Source organism: Lepisosteus oculatus, chromosome 11, assembly GCF_040954835.1.
Source record: "Lepisosteus oculatus isolate fLepOcu1 chromosome 11, fLepOcu1.hap2, whole genome shotgun sequence".
Taxonomy (NCBI): Eukaryota; Metazoa; Chordata; class Actinopteri; order Semionotiformes; family Lepisosteidae; genus Lepisosteus; species Lepisosteus oculatus.
This window is the reverse complement of record NC_090706.1, coordinates 26,242,223-26,268,081: the sequence shown is the minus strand read 5'-3', so window position 1 is coordinate 26,268,081 and position 25,859 is coordinate 26,242,223. Positions and strand designations below refer to the sequence as shown.

The 25,859-nt window shown below is 33.8% G+C and overlaps 1 protein-coding gene across 4 annotated transcripts in view; it reads right to left on the bottom strand.

Moving 5' to 3' along the window:
* Positions 1-25,859, bottom strand: part of LOC102694607 (gamma-aminobutyric acid type A receptor subunit beta2) — an 88,911-nt gene that overhangs the window by 60,830 nt on the left and 2,222 nt on the right. For 3 of the 4 annotated variants that reach the window (XM_069195966.1, XM_069195967.1, XM_069195965.1), the window contains 2 exons: positions 25,755-25,846; positions 24,909-24,976 (listed from right to left, as the gene is read on the bottom strand). In XM_069195966.1, coding sequence (XP_069052067.1) covers positions 24,909-24,976; positions 25,755-25,846 — 160 coding nt within the window. The remainder of the gene's footprint in view (positions 1-24,908; positions 24,977-25,754; positions 25,847-25,859) is intronic. The other variant, XM_069195968.1, reaches the window with a different exon arrangement.

The window sequence follows — 25,859 nt, the reverse complement described above, 5'->3', positions numbered from 1 at the left end:
CAGGTAGAATCCAAGAACGTAATCCTGCTCAGTGTGAGAGGAACTGCAGGTTCAGACATTCGGTGTCTGTGCTTGGCTGAGGAGCCAATGGTGTGCAGCTGCCATCTGTGGGATTATGACTGAATTCCTCCAAGTCAGATTCCTTCCTAAAAAGACTAAAGGTTAATAGTTTAAGGAAAACAGACTGTGAAGGAGTAAGCCAAAGTTTATAAGGAGTAGAATGGCACAGAGTAGATAACTTAGTTAGTAGAGAATGAATGGCAACAGTTTAAAGATATTCTGCATGAAGCACAGAATAGGTTCATCCATAGATGAATGTATAATACTGAATGTTAGCAAATCAAATGCCAGAAAGCAAAGACTCAAATACAGTACCATAATAAATCAACTAAGAAAAGTATAAAGAGATGTGATTGGCAAAGATTGTGATGTATTTTAAAAAATTAATACAATAAATTGCAAGCACAGTTAAAAAAGAATATTAGAGCAAGGGAGAGAAAATAATATTGCAACTGTTCTTATTACATTATAAATTCAATCTTATTAACATTTTTCAAAACCCATTGTGTGTATCATTAAAAAGGGTCTTTAAAATATGTGGGTCCAGGCTGTAAAGCTGTAAAGTTCAATACACTAGTGCACTTTATTGTACAGTGCAGGGAAATCAAAACACCAAAACCAAAGCCCAAGCTCTTCTTTGAGCTTCTACTTAAACTTGATTATTCAACTCGATGTTCCTCGCTATTACAGTCAAGCAGCTAAGCCACTTACTGGCCTCCAACAAACAATTCTCAAAGCAAGTCTCTCAGAGTCTCTGCAAAATTCTTCCAAACAATCAGAGGGGCTGTTTCACAAGTTAGATGGACTGAATTAACCCAATCACTGATTTCAGGTTTACTCCAGTGTAACAAAGGCTAACTCTGGTTCCAGTTAAAGTGTGTTAGGCTTAAACAATCTATGCTTTCAAACTATGAACTATGCGTTCACACCGCAATTCAGTACTGAAGAAGAGTCAAATCCCTCATCTACTCCAGCAAAACCCAGTGAAAGAACACTGTCTTAATTAAGTCTTAATTCAGTGACCATGAATTAGGGCTTCTTACGGAAAACTATGAAGAGATAAAAATCTGTTGTAATAGTGAGGTGCAGTACTGTAGCTGCTGCAAAAGCCAGAAAAGAGGCCTGGCAAAGAATTGCTGATCAATTCAATGTGGAAGTTAATTATGAGATATCTCAAGATAAGACAAAATACAGAGTATGCATGTATTGGCATTACTCATTTGATAACATACTGTAGGAGACATCATGATGATGGAAACTATATTATGAACTCTGGCTACAGTAGGCAACACTCACTGTAGGCACAGATGTTTATAAAACTTCATATTAAGGAAATTATTGATATTTTTTGTCTTTTGTGTAATCAATGTTCATATTTTTAGGGTATTTTTTAACCTATAGAGAGATTCTGCCCTCTGCCCGTCAGACAGCAAACATCCACTGACTGACTGAGATGGGAATCCCTTTTGTCCTGCTTTTTAAACAGTCAACTGATCAAGTGGCTTCCTGCTGACAATGAATTAAAAAATTAATCTAAACATATGGTATATTTACATTTTCATTAAAGCTTATAAAATTCATAAAACAACAATTCCCAATTTGGCTGTTCTGTAGTATGCTTTCAGGGAAATGCATTCATTTGCATTGAAAACTGGCTAATGAATAAGAGGAAAGAGGGGCAGACAAGTCACTAATGTTCAGAAATTTCTGGTGAAATTAGTGGAGTGCCACATGGATTTGTATTAGGATCATTGCTCTTCCTAACTTATATCAAATAAAAAATGTAGATTATTAAAGTGTCAAAATATGAAAACTGGGCAACGATCGGGCTACTTTTGCAATGTACAGTGGATGAAAGTATAGAATTAAAGTCAAGGGATGATTTGTAGTAGGAACATTATTTATATGTATTTATATTTAGAATATTGTGTAAAATTGTGTTTGATACTGTAAAAAATATACTGCTGTTCCTGGGCTTAAAAATAGCCTAAGCAGATGGGCTAAAGGAATATTTTTTGCCCTTAACAGAAAAAAGTAGACCTCTTACACAAATTCTGAATATTCAAAAATTGTATTTATAAATGAGAACAGGAGAGTCTAAGGAATCTAGAACAAGCTGCACAGCCATGCTGTTGAAAGCTACTCCCTGCCTTCTTCTACCAAGAAACTGGATAAGATTTTAAGATTAATTAGCCACTAGCAACTAAACACGATAGATGGGCCAAGTGGCATCTTCTTGTTTGTAACTTTTCTTGTGTTCTTATACAGTATATGGTCATTTTACAATATTAGGAAGCAACTCCCAAAAATGTGGTTTCTCATCCATGAACCGAAAAAAACTAACTAAAGATATGTGCTTAAAAAACAGACACAAAAACAGGGGAGTGTTTGGTGTATTTTAAAGATGGATTCCTCACAGAAAATGTTTTACTTCTGCATCAGATTGTTTTAAACATAGCCAGGAGCTAATTCATGCATTAAATGTCCATTGTTTTTGGCCATACTTGACAATTAATTATTTCACTGTTTTTGTGAAGAATCACCTCGCCAGCAATTCTGATGTTGGTTTGATTAACAAACAAAACAAACTCCATGGAGTGATTTTGTATTGACAAAAAAATTTCCATAGCCCTTCAAACAATTTCTTCCTCCTACAGCAGCAGCGTGTTTGCTCAGAAGGTTTGAACAGAAAGTGGTGAAAAGCTCAATATATCAATGATGTAAATTCCTGTTGTATCCACATCCACCAGCCTAGAATCAATACCACCTCTTCACTAATGTTGAAAAATTGCATGTCTCCTAATAAAAGGTGTAAAGTACAAAGTCTAGTTAAACAGCTCTACTTGATACCAAATGTTATTGGAAAGGGAACACAGTCAGATGTGATTTGCTCATTTGTATGCGCTGTAGTCAGAGTGGGCTCTTTGTTGGACAGCAAGAGTAAAGGGTAGATATTCATTTGTCAAATGTGCATTGACTGATAAATAGGTTTCAATGCAATGATCATCTGTACTTTAAATTTATGTTCAGTATGAAATAAAGCATGAAATACAATTAGCCATTAAATTTACTTCACAACATCCAGGAATTACATGCTTTGTGAACATATGGGTATTTTAGGTCCTGCTTAACCCCCATGGCTAATGGATAGCCTCCTGGCCATAGTATGAGGAGGCTCAAACCCCATCCAAAGAGTAGTTAACCAAGGGGTAGCTTCTAGGCAGAGGAGTGATGTGTTGCATGAATGCAAAAGGGAGATGTTTGTGCTTGATATTCACAGTATAGCCAATTCCTGTAATGATTGTGATTAAGAACAGCTTTGTAAGATAATCTTATCTCCCCTGAACATCACTTAATAACTTCCATTTCATATATAGAAAACTAGAGCTTATACAACCAAGTGCAAAAAGAAAACAATGGGGAAATTGAACAGAAAACCTAAATGATTTAAAAAAGTGAAAAACATACAAATGATAACCCTTACTAATTTCCCCAGTACAACACATAATTCAATTCAATTAATGTATGGATTAATTATATGTTAATATAAATGTGATAGAGAGAAAAGATGGAAAGATAGAAAGTCAAATGCAAACATACAGTACTGTATGAAGAGGCAGTAAACAGACTTGACTTTCAAAGAAAGAAACGCAGTTATAATGTGGATGAAATTAATGGCGGGTGCTCTTCTCCTCAGTTATGGTGACCTCTTTGCTCAAGGGGTAGATAGAAAAGACAGTTAATTTTTTATCTTAACTGGGAAAAATGATGGGTGTGATTCTTTGCCAATATCATGTTCCTACTCTTTTTTTGCTAACAACATTCTAGCTTTAACCCAGTTTAGGCTGTTAAACAACCTTATGATAGATCACTCCTCTCCAGTTAATATTTTCCATGGTTTCTAATGGCTTTTTCTTCTGAGAGTTCAACTTACAGTCCTAATAATAGTACTGCAATAGAAAAAATAAGTAGTACTTACCTTTTATATTCTGTTTTACTTTTAACATCCATATCCTTCCAAGACCAATATATTTCAGGACAGTATGCAATTTATTATTTTATTTTTCTTTAAAAAGATTATGGAGCCTGAACTACAGTACAAAGCTATATTAGAATATCATACAGTATGTTTCTTCAGTGCCCAAGAAACAGATGTATTGTTGACGTGAAAAAGTGCTAAAACCAAAGCATTTAAATGACAAAATTGCAAGTAAACATCTAAAGAAATAATAAAACGGATTGCTTTCCATTATTCATTTTTGGGCTCAATAGGCACAATATCTAACCATAAGAACCTTTTACAATTCAGTGTGAACATTAAACCCTGCATTGCATATCTTCATTAATTATATTTTCGACAGGTCAGCTGAAGAGCCCTGGCTTTCACTTCTCAGATTAAGTAATAATTTATTTTCAAACATGCTTTTGAAGTTTATATATTTTTAAAGAGAGCAAGGCACTCCTGGACTGGCACAGTGCTTCAGTGAACAAAAATACATTTTGAGCTTTTATACCCACTGCACTTGTGCTGCTAATTTCTCCTCTAAAACCCATGACAGACTTGAGGGCCTTATATGAACTGTCAGTGCTGCCTTTCTTTCAGGCCTAAGCACTGCAGGCTAGTAATGGGCTTGGTCCCTGATCACTCTAATAGCTTCGCTTTGCTGTGTAGTTGTTTGACTCAAGCCAATTTATTTTATCTGAAAGGTGTATCTGTCCACCTTGTTTGTATTCCTGGAATGATGTCAAGCAGGCTGGATAATTTGGATTTTACTGCAGTCAAGACATCAAGCATGGACCCCACAATTGATTCTTTTGATTTCCTTTGTATTTTAGTTTAATGGGACTCACTATCTAAAGTGACATTTAAGGAAGGAGATTATCATTCACCCAATCAATGCAAACTCCTGGATGTCTAAGCAAAATGCCTACACCGCTGACGTCTGATTTTGTTCACCCACATCTACTCCTACTCCACCTCGTACAAAGCTTTTGTCTTTCTGGAGGCTGTTTTGGCTTATGTTATTGCTTACTGCATTTTATAAGGCTACAGGCAGCTATGTGTAGGCAACAAAATATAAATCCACTGAGGAAAAATGTCTTATAAAATACCTTGTTATGCAACTAAAAAAAGAAAAGCTTGAAAAGATCACCACTTGATTAGTTTGAAACGCTTTACAATGTGCAGTCCAATGTGAGTTCTCTTTATGTGGTCTGTCCAACAATTCCATTGAAAAACATACTGTATAACAATGTACACAACAATTGCCAACCAGTTACATCTGTTACATCTAGTGTTTCCCACATTGCTGAAAATAACTTCCTAATTAAACTAAAATGGGAATTTAGAGATAAACCTCCCATATATTGTAAGTGTATTTCCTGTTCTGTATTTAGATCACATAATACGCCTCTACCAGACATTTGCATACTCTGTATGTGTTGACTTCATTTGGAAGTTTTGACTTTATTCCAATCGAATTATGTTTGATTTATGTGTAGTATCCACTTTTTCCTGCTGTCTCTGCTTCAACACAAACATGAACAAGGACACCCTTGAAAACTCAATATTGCATCTCTGCTGGAATGACCTAAAAACTAAAATAGGGGGCTTAAGAAGAAGTATTGAGAGACAAAGTCTACCAGGGAGTTTACAGCTGTTTCAGCTGTCAGATGGTGCCTCTTTCGAGAGGAACTTTTGACAGCTAAAAGAAAAACAGGAAGAAATCAATAATCTGAAAATTTCACATGAATACTAAGCATGCCATCTGAGACAGGGATCTATAACAAATGCAGTTTAAAACAGAAACAGATTTTAGACTTCTTGCTTTAAAGAGGGCCAAAAGCAAATGTCATGCTCTATTCATGACAGGACCTAAGTGCCCTTAGATTCTTTGAATTAATGCCCTAGTGACGTAACTTAGGCATGACTGCATATCACTACTTTTGTCTGTCTCTCAAATTCAAGCAGAATTAAATAAAAAGAGTATTGCAGTATTGTACTTCTCTTCTTCAAGATCATTTTACTTAAAAAAACAAACTCCCTCTAAGCCATAACTCATAAAAAGTAATAATACCATAAAAATACCCAGCATTAGTCCAAAATGTAAAAGCTCTTGACTGGATTCCAAACTTGGATGTTTCCAAATTCCAGTTGTGGAAAGACATTGGGTCTTTTTGTAAGTCTATTGTGGGTGATGACTGTCATATCTCTTCTAGTTTTTTTAAATAAAAAAAAACGTAATAGTGATTTTCATGAAGTTATCTGTGAAAACAGGTGACTGCTGCTAAGAATTTGATGGTAAGGCATATAATCTTTCACAAACAAAATCTCCTTTTGATGACATCGTCAATTTCAAGCAATGGAGTTATATTCTTATATAATGCCTTTCAATCAGAACTATCCTCAAGGCACTTTACATAAATTATTCAAAAAAAGTAAAATGTACAGAAGCAGGAAAAGAATAATATAAAAATGTATAAATTATCAAATTAAAAGAAATAATTTTGTTAGGAATTGTAGTCCATCAAGAACAAATAAGTCCTGAGGCAAGATTAGGGTGTGTTTTTTATATGATTAGGAAGAGTTTTCCAAAGATGGGGATAATACCTCCGAAAAGTTTCAGTCCCCTAACGTATGATATGTTCTTGGAACACTGAGGACCCTTGAGCCAGCTAAAATAATTCCTATGCAAACCATGGAGAAGAGACATTGGAAAGATTATGTGTAACCACATGAAATGTCATGATGAAACAGTGTTAAAAAACCAAAACCAGAGGTTGCTGTTGCAATAAACAACAAATACAATTAAAAAGTAATGCCTTAGGCAACTGTCGAAAATATTTTCCAACCATATGAAAAGCATAGTAAAGGTAATCATAATAATATGAATAGAAAACACCAGTGTACTGTTTGTATATTTATAGTATTTTTTATGTTTAATTTAATATGTTTGGGGAAGGACATTTGTACTAATAAAGTCTTCAGGCAATGGAGTTATATTCTTTGGTGTCTATTCTGATCAGACTTAGTGGTTGTTGTACATTTAGAATTAACCTTAGAAGGTGTTCAATAATTTGTATTGTCACAGCGTTGTACTGTACCTTGTGTTGTTAGTCTTTATAAACAGCTGTTTGACACATACTGTAGGACGACTGATGTTATGCCAATGAAGTGATTGTTGAATTTACTAAAAACAATCTTTCATAGTCAAATAATGCAGGAGCTTAATGACAAACTCCATCAGTTCTTCGTTAATTGTGATTGGTGTTAAAAAGGCAGGTGGCTATGGCTGAAATCACAAACGTGTTTGTCTGTCTTTGAAAAGCTTTTAACTCTTCCATGAAGAAAATAAACTTACTATGGCGCTGGAATTTTCAAGGTCATAATACTAATGGGGGGTGAACACAAAAGAGAACAGATGAAGTGATAATAAAACTGAATAAAAATTGAACGAGTAAGCTGAGAAGAATGCCGATCAAATTGACCAACATCTATTCTGTCCTATAAAACACCTACACTGCCATTTTCTTTTAATTAGTATATTCCATATATGGTGCTTTGAAAACAACATGTAAACAACTAGAGTTTATCAATAAGGAACAAATTAACATTCTGTACAGCAATACTATTGTAAAAGTCAAAATTGGTTCCATAGAGGGAGATCTTGCTTAATAAATCTTCTAGATTTTTTTGAAGCGGTCACCAAAAATATGAACACCTTATGACAGGCCTTATGACATTATGTACAGTATGCTCTGTCTTGGGCATATTCGTCTTCTTTCTACAGTATATACAATAAATATGATATTGATCTATATCAGTAGCAGATTTGTCAAATGTTCTGATAATGATTATCAAGTTACATGCCTAATTAAATTAAATGTTAGTAAATTCTAATATAATATGATAAAAGAACAGTATAGCTCAGTTATATCATGTGAAATGGAAAAGAACACAGTAGTAAAAAGACCAAGAAGTTGTAGCAGATTATGTGGTCTCAGTGTCTCTAGTCAAAGAAATGTGTTTGGTTATGCATGAAAGAGTTTAGAATACCAGTTAAAAGAGGTTATATAAAAACTGCACACATTTCTGGTCAGCCCTTTTCAGAAAGGCTAAAGAAGCTTTGAAAAAAGTCCAGATAGGAGCAAAAAGATATATTCCAGGGCTTCAGGTGTTGAGTTATAAGGATAGACTGAAGAGTCTGAATGAGAGGGAATCTGACTGAGATCTACCAAAGTTTAAGAGAATCAATCAAGGAGATACCAATAGTTATTGGTTAAAAGACAAATTGACACTACTATTAGAAAATGCTTTTTCCACAGAGCATTATAAACAAAAGGAATGCATTTCCAGAACTTGAACATTAGGTGGATGTTCTAATGTTCAGGTATGCAGGTGTCTAATGTGGGGATGCAGGGGTCTTTCACATCCAATTCTGTGATAGATTCATTCAGTATATAGGAAAATCACAAACATCAATGGATGGAATGGACTGTTCTTATATTCTTATACAGTCTTGTCCATCTATATTTTGCAACCAATATGTATAGTCTAGCAGCCAATTAGTGTTAGTGGTCAAATTTTGAAAACGATAGTCCTGCTAGGATTAGTTTTGGTATAGTTATATTTAATTTAAATAATACTGCTTTAATACACTATACAGATACATGAAGAACTGAAGAAACCAAAAACAATGAAAAATGTTTGTTCTTTTGAAATAAAACAATAAAAATCTCCAGATTTACAACACAAAGCAGGAATAAACATTCATTATTAATTCACAGCAGAAAATAAAAAAATATTTAGACTATTAGTTAAATTACATAACTGTTTTATAGTTTAAAAGTTAGAAAAGGCTTTTGATTTTTATTTCACTGTGAACTGTTGATACAACTGAATGCCTAAAAACAGCTTGCCTCTTGTTGGGTTAAATTTCTTTTCTTGGTATGTTTCAAGTAGGCAACAATTCAGCATTTTCACTGCTATTGTATAATACCACTTTTTAGGTAATGTGGATCCATAACCTGGTATACATCAAACCAAAAATATATGGATGCCAGTTTTCCAACCATAGAATGTCAGGTTATGGGGTCATTATTTTTGGAAAAGATTTATCAGAGTATGCAAGAATTTGCAAAATCCAGTAATAGCTAAGACTGTGTTGAATGAAAGAGAAACCCAAGGAAAATCAGTTATGCCTCTCCTTTTATCAATTGATCAGAATTATTTACTAACACTAAGGAGATAAACCTACAGTCAATACTGTATTTGAAAGATGTAAGATGAAAAAACTCATACAAAAACCTTTACCTTTAATGAGACATTGTAATTCTGAACTCTAATATGATATATTAAAAAAAATTAAGTTATATCTCTCCTGTCAATTTATTGCTGTGGTGTTAATTAACTACTTCAAACTTAAAAATGCATATACAACTACTGCTCAACTACTAATGTTCATTGAATCTATAAGTGACATGTCATAAAGACAAATATATTTAAATGAAAATTAATTTAAATTATAAAGTTTGCAAATAATCATGTAAGTTTCATTATTTATTACAGTATATTTACTGTAAAAAATGTAAATCAGGCAAAGGCTGATTTGGTATGTAATAGTGAATTGGCAGTACTCATTTAGAACCATGTTGTGAATCAACTCTATGCCTGTCACTCAAGTTAAAGTCTTGTACCAACAACAGACAAAATCCTATCATCAGCATTCATTCTTACAGCTAATACTGGTAATAACGTGCTCGCAGATCAGCTGTTAAAAATTAATTTCTGGTTTTCCATGCAGGTCACTTCTCACACAGAATCAAAGAATAAATAGCCCTGTAGAAGAGCAATAACAGTTTATGCAGCAATTATAATTGAAATTGCTTTTCCTGAAGTCTTAAAAAAATAAAATCATTTTTTTTCTATTCAGATATAAGGTTTCTGATCACGTCTCTGTAATTCTTGAAATGTATTATGCTTGTGTCTATCATTTCCAATCAGTTATTCTTGAAAATGTTTTATATTTCATACTTTGACCTCACAAGACATGCATTATTTTTCCCTTTTGAAAAGTTTTGTAATCAAGGGTGAAACTGGATAATTTTGCAGTTATTTTTCTGTAACTCTCATTACAGGTAGAAATCTAATTTTCACAAATCACAAGTTAAGACACATACAGTAACACACCAAAAAAGAATTATCATTTTTTTGTAACAACCCCTGTATCTCATACTGTCCCTTTAACAAGGCGTAGACCCAGCCGAAGCACCTAACCAACTACTTGTTCTATCACCACACCACTTGGCCCTGCCCTATTTTAGGACACCCTGTCAGGACACAAACTGCTCAGTATTGGATATTCTCTCCCGTTGAGCTGCTTACTCCCTGCGTTTCGTCTCGGATTACTCTTTCAGGCCTTTTGGACTTACTTCCCTTTGACTTTGGTTTACGGATTTCGTTTCTGGTTTGTTTCTGGACCTCAGTATTTGATACCTGGCTTCTCAAACTTGGCTTTCGACTACAGATTGTGGATATCATCTTGGACTTAATACACTTGGCTAACTTTATTGGATACCCGGCTTATTGGAATCCAGCTCTTCTCTTGACTACGACCTCTGGACTACGCTACTGGCTATAGTGTTTTGCCCTCTGTTTATTTCTCTGCACAGGATGCAATATTCTTCTCGATCTACATTACAGGATTATAACACTTTTGTTTTATTTTATAAACAGATGAATACTAAAAAGTTTCATACTAATATCTGGGCATTAATGAACCATTAGATTCATTCAATTCAATTCATGATTACTAAAACTTTTTTTAAACATCATAATCTGAACATTACTAAAAATTAGAAATCATAGGTTTTTAGTGCCAGATAACCCATTTCCCAATTAATAGTCATCAACTGTTAAATTCACCAAATAGTAATTTAAGAAAGAAAACTATTTTAATATGTGTTACTCATGCAAAATATATATAGAACATTTGTAACTGTTTATTGAACAAGCAACAAGGATTATTTAATTAGCTTTAAAGGATACAAAATCTCACTCTAAGCGTTATCTTAAAAGGAATATTCAGTAATTCAGAAAACACAAAAATATTCCCATTATAAAACTATACTATCAATTATCAACTATAACTATGATATTCAGAAATCATCAGACAGAGGTGCTGAAGAAAATGTTTATTTAGACTTCCAATGTTGCAAAATATAAACCATTTTAACCAGTTTCAGAGTTTTAATACTTTAAAACAGGAATTATTATTATTATATGCCTCAAAGTTTCCCTTATTTAGTTGCAAACATTTAATATAATAAAGTATTGGTTATGAAATTTGAAAATATAAATGGATAACATAGACAACATAATAAAGCAATTACATGTAATAAGAAGCCTATCACAATACGTCTTCTACACATTTTCCAAAAAGTTTATAATTCTGTCATTCACAAAAGGTTTTGTTTTGTTTGTTTTTTCTACCGTATACTCTTGGTATCATTCTTTTCACTTTGCTACAATTCTCTTCTGAGGAAAGACTGTGCTGAATTGTGGCTGTCCATGGTGCTGAAACCATTATGACAGTGATTCAAAAAGCATACTACTGTATATACTGTAAGTTGGTACCTAATAATAACTTAACATCAAGCTTAACAACTAGTAGGATTTGAATTGGCACAGCTAAGTCACAGGAATCGTGTCAAAAAATAGTTCATCCAATAGAACATAGGAACAAGAGAAATTCAGAGAATAAAGAAAAAAGAGAATAAAGAAAACACAACGTTTCAGCTGTTGAGCCTTCCTCGGGTATAAGGCTCTACATCTGAAGAAGGCTCCATGGCCGAAACATTGTGTTTTTTTCTTCTCTTTTCAGCATGGAATAAACCTATTACTTGTTCCTTTGCAGCCTACGCATGCTAATGCAGCTACCCACCTGAACAGTAGAACATACATACATTATAGATACTTATAGTTAAATTATTGCACCTAAAAAAAAAGAAAACAGCGTTGTTATAGACACAGGATTCGAACACCTACAGTACAGTTCATCTTAAACTGCAGATACACAAAATTGGTGCTGTATCATACAAAACCAGCAGTTTATGGAGGGGTGACGTTTTATTGGATATTGAGGTCAACTACCTAAACAAGGAATGCTGAAACCTAAAATTTGCCCTTTTGCTTTTATGCACAACTAAAACATAATTATTGAGGCCACTAATGTGTCTTTCTGCTTTATTTACCATTCCTCTAATAACATGTTTTGCATAGACAATAAAAGGTAAATAGAAATAACTGTACTTAAAGAACAGCTTATGAGTTGTGAACAAGATCTATGTTCGTAAATAAATCAGAGGTATTAACGTTAATAACAGGAATCTTCATAAATTGAACTCAGGGCCCCACCACTGCAAGGCAGCAGTGTACAAAGACAACAGAGAAAAATTATACAAAGACAAATCTTTTTCCTGAACTTTGGTGACTGGCACTCTAAATCATATAATGCTTAACTTTATTTACATCTCTGAAGCTTCTTTGAAAGCTTTTGCTATACACTCCATTATTACATTTTTATTAAAGAACACTGTACATCTGTTTATACCTTTTAATGTCAAATCACAGTTAATCCAAAGTGTCAGGATCCATTTTTTTAAATTAAAACAGAAAGCTTGTTTTATTTACACAGGAAAATCCCATACCTTATACTGTAGTTTAGATATGACTGGCCTGTGGCCGTGGCACAGCGCATCATTCACTGACAGAGGTTGGGATTTCCCACACAGCTGGTTAAGTGACATCAGGATGTTTGGGGATTGAGAAGAAGCAACTTTGACTTGCCTTGCCATTCTTGTAGTGTAACCCTTGGGCTTTGGGCTTGAAGTTCTGTCTGTGAGAGCAGCAACATACCCCCAGTTGATGGCAACTACACTGTGGAAACTATTGGACATTCAATGTGATAAGAAGAGACAGTGAGTGGCTTCCAGCTGGGGGATATAATGATAAAAAAGCATGAATTTAAAGATGAAATTTTGAAAATATATAGATGAATCCAATAAAAATGCATGAGGAAAATTTTTAAATTAAAAAATATAAAGTATAAATAGGGGAGGATAACAGCTTCGGCAATTGCCAAGTTTTTTTTTCACAACAGACACAAATACAATTATACTGTAAGAAACTACCATGGTAATACCCGAGTTGGCTAACTTTTTTCAAAACATGTTTATGAGTAAAAACACTCTCTTTCCAGTTATGGCAATTGGACATGATTACTTGGGTAATTGCATTATGACAGTTTTAATTAAAAAAACAGCATCAATTCAAATCCTGCTATAAAAAAAAAGAAAACACTGAAAGCAAACCACGCATTTTGGTACATTAAAAACTACACATCGTGACATTAATCTAATTGCTAAACAATCAGCTCTCAGATACACTAAGATGCTCAGGGGGAGAGGTTTAGTTGGACTCACTACCAATTATGGTAACAATCCCTGCTAATTAGAGAAGACAGGTCTCCCTTATGTTAGCTTACTGTATATTCTGGGTTCCAAAATGTATGTTCTTCTGCATTTTCTCTTCTACCTATTCATAACTTACATATGTTAATTAAAAAGCAATAAACCTGATAAATGTTTTATTTACACTTATTTTAGGAGGTGAAAATGATCATAAATCAGCAGTATTTTACAAAGTAGATTTCTGTACACTGGAAAAAATAAATAAAACAAAAGCTGTATTCTGACTTATTCTATTTCAAACCATGTACTGTATACTATACTGCAGTCCTGGACATAATCAAGGAGTCCAAGCCAGCAACTGGTACAACTCCCATGTGTCACAAAACCCAGTTTTCTGTAATGTGTTACGTATAGCTAGTGAAATGTGGCCCTGTCTGTGGCCTTTATGAATGTCTGTGGACAAAATATGAATATTTGATGATCTGAAAGAGGAGTTTAAGAGACACGACAAGAAAGGGATTGTTGCAACTTTTTAAATATTCTTAGATGTATGAGTACTAATGTAAAACGTGATAAAAGGCAGTAGGGTAATATTCAGATTTAAATTTTGCACCAAAATGACCTGCATTAATTACATAAAAATATTGTTTATATCCCAGCGTTTTCTAATATTGCTTGTTAAAAGAGAATAAATTAGTACAGCTTATTTCATTAGGTATAATGAGCAAGGGACCACTAATATAGAACAAAAAGGTTTCTTTTTTGAAATGGGATCAAAGCTGCCTAAATGAGAGTAGAAACCCCAAGCCTTCAGAGTAGCCATAATAACAACAATTATGCACTGATTTAAAAACATAATTGCTTTCTTTTGTATAAAAGACTTTATATAATATTTCAATATACTCCTCTACTTTGGTTCAAGACATTTTTTATTTGTAAGTTTAGCTCTGCTATATTCCTTCTTTATAACATTAAAAAAAAAACATATTTTCAACCAGTACAGTTCTCAAATACTGTACAACTATTTAAAAAAAAATTCAACTGACTGACAAAAGATGATCAATGGATTTTAGAAACAAGTAGCTAAGTGTTTTCAAGGGCACATCTAAACTTTTCTTTCAAGTAACCATAATGGGAGAAACTCTTAAAATTTCATGTTTTATTTCTTAAAAACTACATTTTTATTTTATTTATCATCTGCACAAATCGTGTGCCTACTGATTTACAAAATCACCTAAAATTGATCATTGAAATATTTCCCATTTATTAATATACTGTAAAAGGAAAGGTGGGCATTAGATTTTCACTGTCGGGTACGCAGGAGCATTTAAGAAAGTACAATAAGTACACACTCCACTCTCTAGTCTTTAAAAAAACTTTAAAAATGTATAATGGATAAATAATCTCAAGTACTTGTTTGAACTTTCATTACATATCCCATATGATCCTAAACACTTCAAGCCACACATTGAAACAGAATGCTCATCTTTTCAGGTACTGCTGATGTTAATGATTATTAAGAGCCTCAATCCAGAGAATATTATCATCCAATTGTGTGGAACAATATCCACACTAGCTGCTGCAAGCTGTGTAGCTCTCTGTCTCAAGACACATGAATTTCAAATGAATAACCAAACAGCTTGTCACCATGATAGAAAACACTGCTCCGTCACCCTGGGCAACATGCACAACAACTCTTTAGTTTATATTTAGTGTGTTGCCAAGGCCTGCCTAATGGCAACTACATTACTGAGATGTTACATTATCACACACTGGGGAAAAAAACACCTCTGCTACTAACTAAGTGTCAAAATGTTCCAGTGATTATTTTAATATACATATACAGTATATATGATGCTGCAGTGTTGTATGGTATATTGCCACAATTAGTATGAAGTCATTAAACTACTCATTCATCAACCCTTCATCCATTTCTTAACATCCCCTTCAGGGAACCAGACCCCATCCCACCAAGTAACGGATGCGAGGCAGGATACACACTGGACACAGATGTGAACACACACAAGAGAAGCCCAGTAGCACTTTATGGCAAAAATGAATAATCATGAAATAAATCATGAATAAAATCATGAAAAATAAAAATGAAAGATTTACAATGATGTTTTTCTTCAAGGGATTTAGCTGTTTTTAAAACTCCTGTTCAAAATCCTTTAGTCAAAAATGCAACCCAATTGCCAGCACTTAAAGGACCAGCTAAAGTCAAACACAGATACATTGAAACAGCAACATTACAAATGTACTGTATGTGCTGGGAGAAGTAACACCAAAAAGAGAGAGTTTGAGTTCTATTAGCACAGCATTTTATAATACTTATGTGTCTACTCAAGATGAGCAACACTCAGGGATTCTGCCCGCCTCAATGGTTGACTTATGTTTAAATAGTAACACCTGAAGAAGGCTCCACGGCCGAAACGTTGTGTTCTCTTTCTTCTTTTTTTCAGCATGGAATAAACCTATTACTTGTTCCTTTGCAGCCTACGCATGCTGACGCAGCTACCCACCTGAACGTATGTTTAAATATATCCATATTATAGTTTTTAATTAATGGAAATTATGAAAAAATTAAATGAATGAAAAAACAATTCTGAAAAGCAAATCAAAAAGACAATTTTCTTGCTGGTTTTGGAGCATTTTAATACATTGACATTTTATCAACTTATACCTCACGCAAATCAGCAAGTAACACTTTGAACAAAGGAAGGGCTGAGACATAATTACAATATGTATTATTTATTTTAAGGATTTGTGGGTTTCCATTTTTCACTTTTTTAACAACAGCAACATGGAATTTTTTTCAATTAAATCTCCATTTTTTTTGTCTAGACTGGCCACAGTGAGGGAAAAATCATTGTATCAGGATACAAGGAAAGACTGAAATATCCCTTGAAATGATGCTATTTTTTTCTGTGAGAAACTGGTGAATTAGTGTGCCATAGTGCCTAAAGCAACTTCTGTCTCATAGTCACAGAGAAGTACTGTAAATAGCTGTATTCAAGGCCTGGTTTTTCTACAGCCAGTTTCCATTCACTCAGCCTGACAGACCCTGTTACATCTCTGGAAACTCAGAGCTTTGTTTTTTTTTCTTCAGTTTATTATGATGATAGTTGTTTTTCAGGCCACTGAGGTCACTCTCATGGCAAACAGGATTCAAAGTAAATGTATAAAAATAATATCATAAGAAGAATACCCAAACAACAGAACAACAACTGCAACAACAGCTACAACTACAGGTCAGTAGATCTATAGATCTCCTTCAGAGATCCAAAATATAAACATTAAGAAAAGATTTAAACAATTAAACCGTAACTACCTTTTTTACAGTTACTGACCTTCTTTCAGTATTTGAACACCATGTTTACATCATCTAAAAAAATATGACCAAGAAATATGAACAATGTGAAATTGATTGAGTTAATTCAATGTTACAATTTTGAAACATAATGACTACACAGGAACTGTAGCCAGGAAGAACAGTCTGGGTGTAAGAAAGTGACACTTTACCTACAGTATACTAATTTTACTGTTGAAATACTGTACAAACACCGAAGATAGGGGTATTGTATACATAGTTGAGAGTAACAAAAATACAAAATATGTTAGTTTGCAACAAATTAAAAGTTTATTTCAAATGCTTGAATGTCTACCAAAATTAATTCTGTTTCAGATAGGTGCCTGACATGAGACTTTGGTTGTTAATTTTACAGGGTTTAACTAGAACAATCTGTACCAGATTCAAACAGAAGTGTACATGAGATCAATGATTACTTACAAAAGGATTACAGCACATTTGGAAAAGTAAAGAAATTATAATAAAAATATTAATAATAGTTTGCGTCTTTATGTTCTCCAGACCTATAATCTAAAAATGTTTTCATCCAAATGTACTACTTCTGTTTTCTATTGCTATGTTTTTCTGCTCTTTCATACATACAGTACAGTACACAAGAAATATGAACTTTAAAGTTAACATATTTCTTCCATGCAGAAATGCAGAAATTACAGCTTATCAGTGTGAAGACAGATCATAGCTGTGGTTAATGTATTTGAAGAAGAATCTCAAGAAAAACCTTAAACAAACTGGAGTTTATAAAGATGCTTAAAAGTAGGCTCAGCTATAGCATGATCTTGTCTTTTGCAAAACCAAAAAGATAGCCAATTCATTTTATTTGACCAATAGATCCCAGGTTTTCCTGTGAATCACATCTATAAGGAAGACAGAGAAATCAAGATTAAACTTTTTATTTAAAAGTGAATGTACACATTTTAGCAATATTTAGTGGTTATTTAAGCATTCTTGAGATTCTCTGTGATAAAGATGGCCAGATTCCAACATTTCAGTGATCCAGGTAACCTCTAAGAGGTCTAGATGCATTTTCTGTACTCACGAGGCAATTTTGGCAATTTAAGCAGGACACGTGGAGCACACAGGTGGATATGTGGTGATTTCTAGTTGCTTCTCTTATGATGAGTACACAGCTTTTCAAATGATGACTGAGAATCAGTGTCTGACAGCCTTGGGGACCCCCACTAACCCATCTTCTGTTATACAATGGATTGGGTTACCCCCACCTAATTACGCTGGTAACAGTAAATGCTTTAAATGTTTAAATAAAACCCTCCACAAAGAAGCAATAAACACATTTAAAAGGTTTACATCACACACAATTACCAGAACGTGTCCATTATTTTTTATTGAGCCACAGGGATATTTCTAAGTGTTTTTAATTAAGCTTTACTCCCACAGACTTTTTGCTCTTTCAACATACTAAAGTGTAACAATATGGAAACCTCCTGTAACTTAAAGAGATAACTTTCAAGTACTTTAGGTATAATTTAAGCACAATGCAAAAAGGCTAAATGCATTAAGGCTTTAAAATCAAGCAAGGCACCTATTAGAGCTTATTATTTACCCTAAAGTGGATATTCTTTTTTGACCTACAGGGTCTATTATAATGATGCCATCAACAGCAAATGTGAGCCAATGAATGTCATTTAGAACAAATTATGCAGTTTTAATGGTAGCATTCTATCTTTGCTGTGATTTCAATATTAGATCCAAAGCAGGTTAAATCCCGGACAAGTGAAAGGATTAAAATTGCCAGTCATTAAAGAAGATAATGATGTTATTACATAAAAATACCAAAAAAAAATATTTATTGCACTCACAAAAAATGACTTCTCACCTGAATTAAATGTCTTCTCTGAAATTCTTTCCATGAAACTAACACAACAATTCAACATTTACACTTTAGCAGTTTCATGAGTCATGACAGCGAATATCTTTTCTCAGAACAATATAACCAGGGCAGAGAAACAATATAACCCTAGAAAATAAAAGGAAATTAAAGTTTTTGCAGTTTTTCTTATTGAAAAATGACTACTATTTTTTCAAGAATTTAGAACAAAATAGAAGTTTGTAATTTGAATTTAAATCAAAGCAGGTTACATTATTGAAAAGAAATCTCAATTACACTATTGTTACATTTTTGCACACATTACAAAAAATATATTACTGTGTTGGAATTAACCCAGAGCAACATTCTTAGCCTGTCAATATCCTACAGTGACTGGCTAAATTTAGTCTAGAACAGAGAATATTATTTGAGGACCTGGTTGAAGTATTCAAAATCTTAGAAGGCATTATCAGAGTCAAATTACTGGACTTCTTTAGATTCAACAATGAAATGTAAACAAGAGGATACAAGTGGAAACCACAGGGAAGTGAATTTAAAATTAAGACCAGGAGGCACTTGTTTACAAAATATGCTGGTGGAGTCTGGAGTCTTAATGTTCCCTTCAAAATGTGCAAAATCAAAGCTGTAGGATTTGCCATTTTAGGTGCCCGCAGCCGGGTGAATATTGATTGGTGGAGTGGTGTAGCTGTTGCTGAAGATGCTGCATAAGAACCACAAGAACCACTGTAGGACAGCAAACCAAGGAGACCCAGGCTGACTGAACCCCATACAATTTCAGCACCTATTGGAAAATCACAGTCACAGTCACACGTGAATCACCAATCTTGCTTTCAGCTCTTTCAGCTCTGTTTCTATTACTTATATGAAGTATAAAGATTAAAATATCAGTTGGAACAATGGTTTGCCCCCGGGGCCAAAACTCGAGCAAAAGAAAACTTTTTAATTAAGCATAAAATAGAAGTGTCAAATCAGTTAAACATTGTTAGATTTTTTCAAACATCTCATTATAGGATGGAAAAACAATCCCAATAATTACTTTTTATTAATTCTTTCTTTTCACTTTTATATGTATTTCAGATGGTGCACAATTTAAAGTCAAACTGCAGGATTCAAATAAAATATAAAAATTAATTGTGTGTCTAGTAGATTTGATGATGATTTTGTGATTGTACTGATGAGGTACTAGCTTTTATATGGAACACCATGTATTATTTAAAGATCGTTGTATTTTAAGACCCTTATGTTTTATAACAATGGGTTTAAGATCATCTCTGCTTATGGTTCCAGCAAAAAAACACATTGATTTTCATATTTTATTAATATTACAGCTTTATACAATGACCCATAAATGTTAGATCACAGTAGATCTACAGTAGATGCAGCAATCCTTTCTGAAATTTGGCTTACTTCAGCATTCCTTTGAACAATTAAAAATGAATGAATCTTAAAGTTTAGTTAACATCATTAAAGTTGACGTTCAGTCAAGGTGACAAAGTGTAGAATACCTTTGAAAGCAGATAGTTTTATCCATCATCTATTTACTGGCTCTAATACATCTTTGCTATGAATTCCATTCTCTGCAGTGTCACCCTTAGGATTTACCCTGTTCTATCAATGATGAACACATATTTACTGTCGTTTCTCTGAAAATCAATGTACCTTTCTGATAAAGAAAGCACTTTTTATTTATAAATATACCTGTCCATGCAAATATCTGAAATTCATCCTTTAAAATACTAATAACCATAGTAACTGGAAATAATTATGGTTTGGGATTTAGTCAGTAAGACATCCTTAATTATCATTGTATTACATAATTTCTGATTATTCAGTCAATTGCTCCACATTAAAACATCTTCCCACATGCCAGGTGGTGTGCTTTACTCTCTCTTGTACTTGAAATTGAACAGAACGCACTGCTTATATTTAACCATATAAGAGTGCAAAGCTGACAGTTTTATTGCATCTTTCATATGTCCAAAATCCCCCACAACGCAGGCACAAAAATCTGTTAGGAAACTGGTAAAGTGAAGTCAAACTATATTCTTGACATCTTTTAAATGTAATTCTGGTGCCATAGCTCTGCTTCTCCCACAGCTAAATAGCCAAGGTTTTAGATGACAAGTAACTAAACAATCCAAATTAGTTCTCTTCATTAGCTGGTTGCAACAATGTTCTAACCTTTTTTAAGGTGTTTGTTTTAAACATAACAGTTACAAACAAAGCACTGGTTATAATAATTGAAAGAAATAAATGGTTTTCTTCCACTCACACTTTCAAAATATATTTCTTTTGAAATTGGCCGAAACGTCGACCCGTTTACTAAGAAATAAATGTGTGCAAATGGGATTTTCAAACCTGTGATTTCTCTTGTCTGCTGCTTGGCCTACTTTTGCATCTAACAGATGAAAAAAAAAAACTCAGATGCAGTAATCTAAAGCATGCTAAGATACTGCAATTAAGGTATAATGATAAAATTTCAACAAGATGCCTAAATTAAGTCATGACAGAATGCACCTGCCTAGACTCGTGTTTGCATTATTATCACACACTTTGAAAAGAATAGTCTGTTGAACATGACAACATTATTACATCATATCGAAATGGTTGCATGTTTCTGCTGAATTTACGGATCTGTTCTTAAGTACAGTAAATATACATTTACTGTATAATTCTTATCCTGTAAACATAAAAAAGTAATACACTAAGTATTTTTAAGTATTTTACACTAAAAAAAAGTTTTAAAATAATTTTGTAAAGTAGAATTTATGATACATTAGTAAATGAAACCTAGACAAAAAAATATACCTGCATACAGTAAGTGTTATATACATATACCTGTATACAGTACCTCTGTACTGAGTCATCCCAATCTGACATACTGTAGTCACAGAACATGACCTTCCCTCCAACGTTCCTGTGTTGGCCTGACCAAATGTCAGGATGTTGACATCAAGACAAGTTTGCACAGACATATTTGGGGTTGACCCAAGGACCTTCATTGCCCAGGATCACATCTAACCTTTGGTCACTGGTTAGACCTTTTAAAAGGCATTCGGGGCAATGTAGGTTTCAAAAAACAAAGTCTTGTAAACCTGACATTATGGTAAACATGGAGCAGAATGGAAAGAATAAAACAATATTCATGAAATGCCTGCTTTTGACCTCACCCGGGGCATTGGTTATTTTTTTTATAATGAAGGGAAGCACCTGTCCACCTTAATGTGTGATGACTTTAGGTCATTTTGACAAAAGGCAAATTCTCGTATAAAATTGGTTGAGGGCAGTGCTGTAAAACAGCACCTCATTTGACAGTTTCAGAAAAACGCTAAAGGAAATGAAAGGAACGCCTTACAGCTCCCTACTCATAAGGGTCATTAATGAGTCTCCTGGCAGAGCAGCATCTGCTGGTCCTTCTGCAGAAATTTTGTGGGGAGGTAGCAAGAGAGATTTTCAAAGGAGAGCATGCTAAAAGCCAATGGGAAACTTACTCTTCTGACTTTAATCTTGGGCTAATTTAAAAATGAAGGCCCAGATCTGTACAGATAAAAGCAGAATCCCTCAGAGGTGGCCATCCTTTTTGTGCGAGAAAGCTCAGGAGCAAAAGCTACCTTCTAATGAGCTTCAAATTACACCAAAGAGAAGATGGGAATTTATATGCTGTGTAAATTGAGAAAGTGGTCCAATGAAAATGCAGATTTCAGATAAATAGTCTTACTTAAAAATATTTTGGTCCTTCTAATGCAATGAATGTATTCACTATTAGAAACTATAATATTAAGTGAAATCTGCAAAACTGTACACACAAAAGATAAGACCAACCATGTTCTAAAAATTATTCTATTTTTCTCTGACCTTGCCTGATTTAAAAATTACTCATCTGTGCATGTTGTCCCAAGTGATCATGGTGTTTCACAGAAAACTTTTCCTGCTAATTCCACTTTTGGGTTCAGTAGTGATGTAAATATTTGGTAGTTCTAAAAAACGACACATAGTAGAAGGACAAACATTAAACATGAAACAATCCCTATGCTTAATGCAGCCAGGCTTCAAGGATTACTGCAAAATGGTAATAGTTGCAGAACATATTTGTAGAAAGCATTATACTAAAATCATTATCTAAAACAATAACCCAGGTGCTTTATTTGGCAGTTCAGCAGTCCAGACACATGGATTATGGCTTTATTAGGAAACTGAACATGCAGAAGTATAATTGATGCCAACTTTTGGCATTACTGAAAGAGTGGAAACATTTCATACTACGTGAAAGATCCAAATGTCCACATTTCTACTGGGAGTTACAATATGTGATGTCGGCATCAGTTCATGGTGTATTGCACTCACATTGGTTACACGTTAAAACATGTGCTTATTCTGGGTGAATTAGTGTGAGGATTCGAGTTAAAAGCCATCCAAATGAAAGGGCATGAGCAAGCAAAGCAGAAACACAGCATACATACATTCCATATTAATGTATAACTCTGGTCAACATTTGAATTGTTTGATCTACTTTAATGTTAAAGTCATTTAGGAGAAAAAAAATATTTTACTGTTGATTTCACATATTGAGCTGCACCACTTATCTAAGGAAAGACAACAAAAAACTCACATGTGACAGAACATTAAGAAAAAAAAATATCTACTTTGACCATTAAAAAACAGAGGCTAGAGATTACCTTTCCAAATGTTGTGATTCTAACGTGTTGTTTATCTATTTTCTAATGATTTAAACTCCCATGATTTGTGTGTATTGTTCTCCAACTGTTTCAGGAGTCAATCATAGAAAAGTAAAAGTTGATGTAAAAATATTAAGAGGGATCTTTGGTAATACTCTAAATGCTTTCATAAGTCTAAACTCTTTTTCAAAAATCACTGAACCTAAACTTTGAGATGCAAAGGGGAAATTTAACAACAAAACATAATAGAAATGTATTAAATATAATCTAAACTCCCTGGACATTGTAGCACTGTCGAAATTGGGGTTGCAAAATGTGTTGAAAATGAATACACCTAGAGATTGTTATAAGCAGCCTATGAATTAAAAATTAATTTCACACAAATATTTTATCATATGCATTCTCATGTTGATATAACACAAAATTGATACTTATGTTTCATTGGACTTTTTATTTAAAAGTTCTTTTCTATACATTAAAAGATTAATGCTGTTTTTGATGAAAGAGATTGCCCATATATGTATCATTAGCATGTTTTTGTTTGTATACAGTTAATTACCTGTGCATTCACATAAGCAAATAGAAACTAACCAGAATCTCCTGCTGAGAAGTGCTTTTTTTCTTATTGTAATTAATTAAGTTCTGTATTTTTTTATTTTCAGGATATTGACTTTTATGAACTCACTTAAGAAAGAACAAACTCAATCACTATCATTAATAACCTAATTCTATAAAGAAAGAATGCTAATGTATTTTTCATGATTTGCTAAGCTGTAATTCTACATAATGATCACTAGGGGATGCTCTTGCATGAAGCAAAACTTCTGTTTCCTTGCACAGATACTCAGAAACACAGATGAAGTATTTGCCTAACACCGATACATATGTTCCTGCAACTGTTACATAGCCGTGCTGTTAATAAAACTGAGTACCTTAAATACTCGATGGCTCAAAATAAAACATTATTAAGGTGCTGAGCATGTGGTCTTCCATATTCCTTTTATTTGCACCCCCCTTCCCCCGACCTTCTTGAAGAATGAACTTCCATAATGAACCGGATTTGCAATGTACTGTAGCATCAAACAACACATTCGAGTGCCACTCTTGGTTTTTTCAGGGCTCTGAAAACACACAGACGGCAGACGACAAATATGCAATATCCGAGATTATATATATCTTCCAAATTTCACCAAAGGTTCATGACAAAAAGAATACGAAATCGCAGTTCGGACAAGCAAAAAGATTGGGTCAATGACATATTTTGGTCCCCCACTCACACTCACGCACTACCCACACCCCATCTGTTCGTTGCAATGTGTGGATAAATACAGATATCACTTGAAAACGACAGGCTTTTACGTCGGTGGTATGGCAACTGGCACGCGTGCGCTCACTATATTTCACAGGGACTGCTTTATTTGGGAAAGGTTCTGACCATCAAGGTCCGCATCCACAGATTAGTAGGATAAAATAATTGTGTACTCACCATATTGACTTCAGATACCATGTCTATACTGGCGATATCTATATTCATGCCCACTGCCACCGGGGGACCTGCAAACCAACAACGGTCCGCAATGTAATCTTTTCAAGAACTTAACTCTTTCCATAATAAGATTTTATTCATCTAACTTAAATAGCAGCTTTAAAAGGCATTACAGAAGTATACACATTATTGAACACCCCGTTTAAAAATCAAGTCAGTCCCTTGCCCAGTATTACCTGTGATTCTAATGTTTTAACCTTACATAATAGAATACTTGCACAATACCCCCCAGTGTTCATTGAAAAACATGGGCATTTTCCCCTCCCAGAGTATTAATGTATTAGATTCCAAATTCATATTCACTGCGCTTTACACTATAAAACCCTAACCCCAACCCTTCAAAATATGTAAAAGGCATTTTACTACCGGAGTATAAAATCACTGTGTTCGCGGTACAGCGATAGCAATATTAAATGTCAAATATAAATATTTTATGCAGGGAGATTTTTAGCAGTTTATTAATGGAACTATTTTGTAGCAAAGTTACATTACATATTGACTCTGTCACAAGTTAAAAAATCTACCTACACAGGAGACTGTTTACTAAAACAGGTCTTAATCCAATAACGTTCAAGGCATGTTAGATGAAGACTGTCCATTTGTCTGAAATTTGGCCCGATCTCTTTAACAAATGTAAACCTTTTACAGAAATGGGAGGTATGTGCGCTAAACTTTAAAATGAACCCTAACACATTACAATTCATACAATTTACGAAGCAGTTAAACACGTCAAAAGGCTAATAATATTGCAATCAATTAGAACCCTTATTAAATTATTTTAATTACCTCCAAAATCTGGCCTCAAGCGAATGTCATATCCTTTCAACAGTCTATCCACAGTTTCTTTTACCAGTGACATATTGCTAGGGTCATTGACACTAGAGAAAGGAA